A 9,870-nucleotide genomic window follows, 5' to 3' on the forward strand; every position below is an offset into this window, starting at 1 on the left:
AATCAACACCATCGTTTATTTGTAACCTAAGAGTAGTGGTTTTGCGTTTGTTGAAAGATATTCAAGAGTTTTGATAAGTAAGAAGACTGATTTGAGTTGCCAGACACAATAAAGTGACCCCGATTAGCTAATTACTAATTAAAAAACCAGTGTTACTTTCAAAATAAAGTTTGAACGTTTCAAATTACTAATCATTGGGACTATTGTGTTGGTAATGTCTTAATCTTGATCCTTTAATAGGCAAAAAATACAATTTTTTATTGTTTTTTATTTCAGAATTATGCAGTTTGGTAACTCTGTGTCCATGGAAACTAAAATCAATCCTACAAACAAGGATATTTTAGATGCTGTCGATTTGGAAGGATTTCAAGTTGCTTAGGAAGTTCCAATAAGGTGTCAAAATAATGCTATTTTTATTGTGGATACAAGTAAACTTGCTCATCCAGATGACATTCTGTCAGATGACAACGGTTCGTATAAAAATAATGGGACTTCTTATAATCTTTTGACAAGATATCTTGATGAGGATGGGAATACTGAAATTCATTCTAAATCGTTAAAAAGAAGGAAATTTCAACTTGATAAACAACTCCAAGATAGTGAATACTCAGTGACAACAACTTTTTATCGAAATTTGTCTTGTTTGGACTTTACGAGAAAGATTTACGATGTCAGGTGCAACCAAGGTATATTTTCCAATAAGATTTTGCAATACAAATTTAACGGACCTGCAAGACACTTTGATGTGTTATATCATAAGAACTCAAAGAAAAACTTTAAACCCCATGCTGGAAAGGCTGAAAGTGCAAAACAAGAAATGGCAACTGCAGTGAGTGGTAACTCTACAGGACCAAATACATTGTTTGATAGGCTTTATGAAAATGCTGGAGGACTCTTTGAAAGCAAGAGCTCAGCCTCCCTTCCAACTGTGCGTGGAATTAAGTATCAGCGATCAATTTTAAGAAGCAATCTGAACATTGAAACAAATCCTGTTGCTGAATTTATTAAATACGGGCTTCACGAATCGAATTTTGTACAGAGCTGTCAAATGTTACCTTCTTTGACCGCTGTTATTGCAGCCGATTTTCAAATCAATGATATCGTCAACTTTTGCACAGATCCAAACGAATTTACAATATTGACTATTGACACTACATTCAATGTATGTGAGGGTTTATATGTAACACCCTTAACCTATAAGCATCTGCGGCTACTTGATAAAGAATCAAGACAGAATCCTGTACTTCCAGGCCCAGCAATTATTCATTCCAGCCTTGACGCCACTGTTTTCCAATATTTTGCCTCGACGTTAGTGAGCATCGAACCAAAATTGAAAGATATCATAGCTGTTGGCTCAGACAGAGACAAAGCGATTGACAACGGGTTCATGGCTTCCTTTCCTATTGGAAGACTTCTGCCTTGTAAAAGACACGTTCATGGAAATATATGTGCAAAACTCACACAGCTTGGCATATCTGACCACAACAGCTTCTTGGAAGATATTTTTGGCAATGATGAATTGCAAGTCAAGGTTGGTATTTTTTAATATTGCAAACCGACAAAAACTTTTGTGGGCGGGTTTGGGGTGTCTATTGAATTCCTTTCGCTTTCCAAACAAGACTCGTTCTCCGTGCGTAACCCCTTTTACAATGGATGCTAAATCAGTGACCAAAGCTTTTAAGCTGAGGCTAAAATATTTGTCTGTCTGTTGTAGTGTATTAAATGAAAATTTGTCATCAAAAAGGCAATATATTGTGCTCAAATACTTTCTTTTGTTTCTTACTAGGGACTAGTGGATGCAGCTAGTGATGAAATGTTCGACCAACTATTGATTCCCCTGGTTGAGACTTGGAACGAACGAGAAACAAAAATTAGGAAACTAAAATGTGGCAAAGACGCCAAGTTTGCTGATTACTTTATCAAAAACATTAGTTTGGATATCTTGCTCATGCAAAACGAAGATAACTTCTTCTATAACAATGCTAGTGAAAGCATTAATGACCGCATCAAAGAAATCGTTCACCAAAGCAATGCAAATAAGACGGCTTCCGGTCAACCAAAGCAGAATTGTACTTGGGTACAATTTGTCAGTCTGTATAAAGTAAGTTCAATGTATTTGAACCTCGATTTGTATTACTCAAATTTGTAATTAATCAAGTACATTTTTAAAAAAGCTGAGTTTATTTTAAAATGATTTTTATCTCCAAGTAAATCCTGATGGCTTCGCGTTTGGCACATAATCACTGTAATGGTCATTGCTTCGTAAATAGAATAATCAGTCTTTTTCATCCAGATTTCCAAAAAGATTAGATTAGACTTAGATTTGATCGTTTTGACTAAACAACCATGTCAGATTGTCACACTCGGTCGGAACATTCCGTCAACAGAGCGTGATGTGCGTAAAATAGATGATTTGTTGTGAAATTATTCAATTATAAGAATTCCTTGTTTTTTTGGACCCACCCCCGTAGAGGTCCTATAAATTAGCTCATGTTCGTGCGTTCTTACGTGCGTTTGCTACCAGCTTGAGATTGGCTCATTCAAAATTTCTGATTTTCGGCACAAAGGTGAATGCATGACTAAAAACCCTCAAATGTTACTGAGTCCGATTTTCAAAAAACAAATTTTTAGGCAAATGTAGGCCAAAAAACGGCAAAAATTATTGAAGAGTTTTTTGGACTAATTGGATCATTAGTTATTTTTCTGAATTTTTTGCACGAAAGTAGGGTTTCATTGATAGCTCAAGCAGCAGATTTTTGAAGTTTCGGTTTCTAAACGTTTTTTTATAAGAAACAAACAACGAATTTTAATAGATCGTCACTATGTGTTAAATGTGCATAACCAGGTAGGCCCATAAAAGCATCGCTTGTTATTTTTAGGGTTATGTCGACTGTGTGCAAAGGAATATTCACCGAAGCATCATTGGAGACAGTGCCACCTACCTTCTCTCAAATGAGGTCTTGCAGTTCGGTTTGGCCCCACACACTTTTCGTATGTTAAGTAGAGAGCAGCAAAATCAGAGAATCAACATACTCGACTCAACCCACAAAATCAAAGGACCTGCAACGCCCGCCTTGAATGAAGCTTCTGGTGCATTCTCATCGAATACTGTATCGCCAAGTCCAGAAGTAATTACAATTGATTCCGATGAGGAATCTCTTGATTTCCCACCATTCGCTACAACAGACTTGCCGTCCTTTTTGGCACCAACATGGAAAAAGCCAGCTGATATTTTGAAGGTGAAAGATGGTATTGTGCCATCCCCTGGACAAAAGGAAACAAAAATTGTAATCTCCTTTTCGGACAAGTCGGACCCACGCTTCGTCTCTCACAAAAATGCAAATTCCCAATGTCAATGTCCTGGGTTTAAAAAGGAAGGAGTTTGTGCGCATACAATTTCTGTTGGACACCATGTTGGAAAATTGCCTCTCCTACTGAAGTCCTTTTTTAATCTTACAAAGGCTGCACAACCACTTCTGCATAAAAAAAGCTGGCAGAAAGCCGAATGAAACGACAAGAAAGAGGAAAGCAACAAAAGAACGCGATGTTGATACTATGCAAGAACACCCACTCCTTGACAATGGCACAAATCCAATCGAATTCACCGCTGAAAATGATTTTATATTGGTATGGATGAAAAATGAAAAAACCACTACATGTTATGGTTGCGGTGGCAAATTTCGTAAACTTCCCTCTGACGAAATCGAAAAAGATCAAATTAAAATTGGAGGAATTATAAAAAATGAGCTCGGACGGCTTCACAAAGAACAATTGAAAGTTCAATTCGGTATTGTTATTTAAGTGTAGACGCCTATCTTGAAAGCTTTTGTTTATGTTTATATTTGTAAAAAAATGGGGTGGAGCCTGGAAATATTTATAGAATTATACTATTTCAAAGTTCTATTAACCGCTACGAAATAATCTTGAGATTTGTCGCCGAATTATCAGAACAAATACCAGACCACGCATTTTGTTCTAGAGCCTCTTCTTACACGTCAAACAAAAACAAAGTCAATGTTGTTTGCTAAATATAATTCATTTTTTCGCCTTTTAAAATTCTTAGATTTGTCCATTTTGCTCTCTCTAATTCAGAGCACCCTTGCTTGGACAAATGATATTTTTTATCTTTTGATATCTTTCGATACATTTTTACATTCAAAAGGCTGTGTCGTGATTTCTTTTGTTACATTTTATACACGGTCTTTAGATTCATCTTATGGTATTTATGTAGATTTTATCAACCTGTCTTATTGTAAAATAAGGAAGAAAGAAAAATTTATGTTATTTGCAGTTACCTTGGTCTCTATCATCCTTATTTCTGTGTGTTTTGTATGATCGCCAAAAATTATCAATTTACAATTTCTATCTCAAATTCTATCACATTCTTTTTGTTCTATTAAGGGGGGGGTCACACTGGAAAACTAAAGCATGCTTAATTTTGATGTCATGGAAACAAGTGATTAAAGCAGAAAACCTTTTGTGACCGCTGCATGCTTTCTTTATTTCTATTGAATTTCTTCACAAGGATTTTGTTGTGTAAATAAAGAGTTGGGTTTTCTAAAAAATAAAATAACAAAAATTAACAGTCTCTCACCCCCAACACGACTATTTTGAATGGACGTTCTATTTACTTCTCATCTCTTTTATGTTGCGTTAATTTTTTCGGCTCCGATGGAAAGAAAAATCCTTTGTATGTTTTGACTATAAGTGTTCCTCTATCAATTAAAAGGTTCTTTCTTTTTTAACATTAAGCCAAAGAGAAAAATAAATAAACAAAAGAAAGCAGGAAAGCTAATTTTCATTTTTAGAAACAAAGGAGGAGTGCTCTGGTCCTCAAAATATATTCTAGTAGGTAGTAAGTAATAGGTAGTAAGTAATAAGTAGTAGGAAGTAGGTGTTTTGCACCTGCCCGAATTTAAGCTTCTCGTAATTTCCAAGCATTTCTTGACTGAATTTATCCAACATTCATCCAGTAACATGATTAACCTTCAACCGTCTGTTCTGTAGGTAGGTTGCACATGTGCAGGTTCATTATTGTAGTGGTTTTGGCTAATGACAATTATTATATTTTGAGCACGGAAGATTATTGCACTTCTCCGACTTGCTACTGGAAACGCAAGAAATCTTTGAAATTCATAGAAGAACAAGCTAGATGCTGAATGGACCTACCTGATGATGAAAGTAAGTTAGATAGTAATGCAAGGAGAAAAATGAAAAAAAATCAGTCAGAAAACATAGCGTTTAGCGAAAATGCATAACGCAAGAAATTCATCATTGATTGATGGTAGGGGGAGAGGGAAGGGTTGTAGGGAAAAACTAAATAGAAAGTTCTGGTCGCAAAATTCAGTTTTATTGACAATTGAATCATGCTTGATGGTGAGGATTGTTATCAATAATGTTTTAGTGTGAAAAACATAGAAATATAAGGAAAAAATCCAATGAAAATCTGCAAAAACGGCGATTTCCGGAATTTTAAACCGGAAAATTTTTTTTCTCAAAAATCGAACTCGGCCATGTTTCGAGCATTGCGAATACGCATCTTTCTGCAAAAAATCAGAAAAAACTAAAACTAAAAATTCGAGAAAATGTCAAAAAAACGGTTTTTCCGGCATATTTCCGGCATTTTCGTCCGGAAAAAAATGTTTTTCGAAAATCGGGCTCCGTCACATTTTAGGTATTGTCATATTGCGTCATTGTGCAAAATTTCATAAAAAAATATAAAGTTCAGCTCGAGAAATTCAAGAAATACTGTCTTTCCGGCGAAAATTGGTTATTCCGGCGACTTTTAAAATAGTTCCGGCTTCAAAACTCAATTTTATTGAAAATTGAAACATGCTTGATGGTGGGCATTGCTATTAATGATGTTTTTGAATGAAAAACCAACCAATTATAAGGAAAAAGTCCAATGAAAATCTAGAAAAACGGCGATTTCCGGCATTTTCCGCCGGAAATTTTTTTTTCTCAAAAATCGTACACGGCCATGTTTTGGACATAATTAATACGCATCTTTGAGCAAAAAATTAGAAAAAACTAATGATAAAATCGCGAGAAAATGCCAAAAAACCAGTTTTCCCGGCATTGAATTTTTTTCGAAAATCGGGCTTCGTCACAATTTAGGTATTGACATTTTGCATCAGTGTGCAAAATTTCATGAAAAAATATAAAGTACAGCTCAAGAAATTCAAGAAATACCGTTTTTCCGGCGAAAATCGGCTGTTCCGGCGATTTTTAGAAAGTTCCCGCTTCAAAAATCAGTTTTATTGACAATTGAATCATGCTTGATCGTGGACATTGCTATTAATAATGTTTTTGTGTGAAAAAACAACGAAATATAAGGAAAAAGTCCGATGAAAATCTGCAAAAACGGCGATTTCCAGCATATTTCCGGCATTTTCGGCCGGAAATGAATTTTTCTCACAAATCGGACTCGGCCATGTTTTGGCGATTGCTAATACGCATCTTTGTGCAAAAAATCAGAGAAAACTATTGATGAAATCTCGAGAAAATGCCAAAAAACTGGTTTTTCCAGCATATTTCTGGCATTTTCGGCCGGAAAAGTACGTTAATTGAAAATCAGGCTCTGTCATATTTTAGGTATTGCCATTTTGCATCAGTGTGCAAAATTTCATGAAAAAATATAAAGTACAGCTCGAGAAATTCAAGAAATACCGTTTTTCCGGCGAAAATAGGCTGTTCCGGCGATTTTTAGGAAGTTCCGGCTTCAAAAATCACTTTTATTGACAATTAAACCATGCTTGATGGTGGGCATTGCTACAAAATAATGTTTTTTGTGTGAAAAAAAAAAACAACGAAATATAAGGAAAAAGTCCAATGAAAATCTGCAAAAACGGCGATTTCCGGGATATTTCCGGCATTTTCAGCCGGAATAGAATTTTTCTCAAAAATCGGACTAATCCATGTTTTAGGCATTGCTAATACGCATCTTTGTGCAAAAAATCAGAAAAAACTAATGATGAAATCTCGAGAAAATGCCAAAAAAACGGTTTTTCCGGCACATTTTGGGCATTACCATTTTGCATCTTTGTGCCAAAAATTAGGAAAAACTAATGAGCCAATCCCGAGAAAAGCTAGTAACGAACGAACGAACGAACGAACGAACGAACACGGGTTAATTTATAGGACCTCCAAAGGTAGGTCCAAAAAGCACCATGTAGGAGCGCTACGTTCGCGCCAAAAATTTTCTGTGCGCCAAAATTACAAAACGTGCTAGACTCATTCTTTTTGATTGCTGAAATCCTGTTGGAAGGTGTGTAACGAGATGAGTACGGAGATTGAAGATGAAAACATTTACGAAAATGTAAGTCAAACCTTAGATATTATACAGAGAAAATAAGAGCATGCTAGACTAAAGGTATGTTGTAACTTACCTTAGACTGAGAGGATTAACAATCTTGGTCTTTTTTAAACAATGTTAAACTTTTATAGCTAACCTAACCCAGACCAACTAGATTCAACCAGAGTCTCCAAACACGGGACCCGCAGTATGAGCTTTTTGTGAGGGCGTACGGGGGTTTGCGATTTCAGAAATACTGAATAATTTTGCCAAAATTTCCAAAATTCCGTAAAAAATACTTGCAAAGATACAAATTTTTTTGAGTATTTTTCTTCGTTTTGAGTAATTTTTCATCAAATTTGATTTTTCATGTATGAATTTCGAAAAAAAAGAGATAAAAACTTCATCATACTGAAATTTCAAAGCAAAAATTCATGGATTTCCGATACCGAAACAATTTCAGAATTCCGAAATACCACAGGAATTTTGCCCGAACTCCATAATTTCAAATAATAAAGGGTCGATTTCTGCAATTCTGAAATACGGTACGTCCCCAGGTCTCCCACCACCTTTTAAGGCCACTTGCTGATTTTGAACTTGTTTGAAGTGTGTTCAGGCCAGGATTTCAGATGCAAAACATTCCAAAATTTTGTGACCTAAACTTGTCTGAAACATCAATGTCCAGGCCAAGAGAAAAAGATTTCTGCATAATGCATGATGGTGGAGGAAAAGCAAAATGCTCTTGTGGAAAAATTGCGTTTTTTAAAAGCTAGTTAGTAGTTTTCACTCTCATTTTACAGGTTGTCCCAAATTCAGAATTTGTAATCGTCAATGGATGCACCTTTCGAAAGGTTAACAGGGACATCAAATATATTTTATCTTTTACACTGAAGAAAGTGGGAATCCTTACCATACCTGGTAAACCCGTGGAAACTGTATACCACTTAAAAAGTCATGATCCCTTGAATGATGGAACAATGTTGTGCAGGTAATCGAATTTTTATTTTCCCATTTGATTCTCCTTGTTTGTTTTGCAAATGTTTTTGATTGCATCTTCTCAAAGCCGTTATACTTTTCAATCCAATCAATTTCATTGCATATTCATCTCAAATTTGTTTTTGGCACTAAAACCATTCCTAACGTTATTTTATTCATCAAGAGTTGGCCATTTTAGCTGATCTCAAAATTAAATGGTTTTTGTGAAAAGCGACTCACAAAAATTAACTGACAGAAATACACTCTGGTTTGGCAGTCTAATTAGTGTATCAAACCTGGGCTGGACTTGGAAAATGTTAGTTTGCTGGCAGCCTACCTACTCTGCCAACCTAAAAACTGAATCGCAAAATTTAATACGCGCGAAAATTTCCTGAAACTGGCAATCGCAAAATTTCACGGGAAATATAATACCAATAAGGTACCTCCAAAATCTAGGGTCAGTTGATGGCAACCAAGAATTTGTCCTGACCTGTTTATTCTTCTTGTGGTAACTAATTAATTTTTAGCAATTAATGAACAACCTATAGAAGGAGTATTTTGGAAGAATTAATCAGACTTTCACATTTGGAAACTTTTTCGAGAGTAACTAAAGGCTGAAAAGTCAGCAAAATTTGCAAAACTTATATAAAAATGTCAAAATCTTTGTATTGGGATGTCAACAAGACTACCTGAACTTTTAACCTTACAAGCTGCTCATTTAAAAAAAAAGTTTTTTCTACCTTAAGGGAAGAAACTTTTGTGACAACAACAATATTCTCAGGATTAAAAAGATATAACATTGGTCTTTTTAGGGAAAAATAGGCCATTTTGTAAACAAAAAACTCAACTACCAAATTAAATTCATTGAAACTTTCGAATTCCGAGCAGTGAACCGCAAAATAAAATTATGTGAAAATAAAATTCTGTGGAAATAGCTGCCTTTATATGATATACAATATTTTGATCAACCTCATTACAGGGAACATGAGAACAATCCTATTGAAAGTATTTGTACTGCAGATGTCTGATTTTGTAATCTGTGTTATATTTTTCAGACTTGCAAGATTAGTTTCACGAGACTTCGATTCGAGGAAAGCGTTTTACGATTCAATAACAACATTCGGAAAAGGGATGAAAATCCACGTGGACACCATTGTAAATGCTCAGATATTGAGCGATTTCTATCGGCATTTGGAAACCCACGGCGACGAGGAGTTAAAAATCTATAGAATGGCTGATATAATCGGAGTCATAGAGGACACCTTAGTCCTTTCAAATGATGTAAGTAATTATTATAATTATTCCCTCTTGTTTTTGTTGTAAATATTTCCTCTCTTGTTTATATATTTCTGACACAAATCAATTTGAGAAATCTTTAAACAAAGCCCACTTTAGTCGTGATTGAAAACCTGAAGTCTGAATTTATAATGACAGATTTTACTCAATACTACCTCTTTTAGATGCAAATAAGAGGTGGGAGATTGGTACCTCAGATGGACGTGGGATTTTTGATATGCAACGAGTTGGAACCGTACTCTTTAGAAGTCAACGAAACATTAATATCGGATGAAGGATATCTCAATTACATCATTGTTAGGTAG

General features: G+C 35.2%; 1 protein-coding gene across 1 annotated transcript; it reads left to right on the forward strand.

Moving 5' to 3' along the window:
* The first annotated feature begins 7,218 nt into the window (after window positions 1-7,218).
* Window positions 7,219-9,870, forward strand: LOC136805987 (uncharacterized). The gene is made up of 4 exons (XM_067062571.1): window positions 7,219-7,318; window positions 8,095-8,282; window positions 9,325-9,550; window positions 9,730-9,870. Exons 1-4 carry the CDS (start codon window positions 7,280-7,282, stop codon window positions 9,868-9,870), a joined length of 594 nt encoding a protein of 197 aa, XP_066918672.1. The 5' UTR covers window positions 7,219-7,279.

This window comes from Clytia hemisphaerica, unplaced genomic scaffold, assembly GCF_902728285.1.
Source record: "Clytia hemisphaerica strain Z4C2 unplaced genomic scaffold, Clytia hemisphaerica genome assembly, whole genome shotgun sequence".
In the NCBI taxonomy this organism is placed as follows: domain Eukaryota; kingdom Metazoa; phylum Cnidaria; class Hydrozoa; order Leptothecata; family Clytiidae; genus Clytia; species Clytia hemisphaerica.

Bases quoted from the DNA above. Each gene is read 5' to 3' on its own strand.
- LOC136805987 (XM_067062571.1), top strand. From the start codon at position 7,280: ATGAGTACGGAGATTGAAGATGAAAACATTTACGAAAAT. The intron at 8,283-9,324 runs GTAATCGAATTT...TATATTTTTCAG, and splicing joins GATGGAACAATGTTGTGCAG to ACTTGCAAGATTAGTTTCAC. The intron at 9,551-9,729 runs GTAAGTAATTAT...TACCTCTTTTAG, and splicing joins CCTTAGTCCTTTCAAATGAT to ATGCAAATAAGAGGTGGGAG.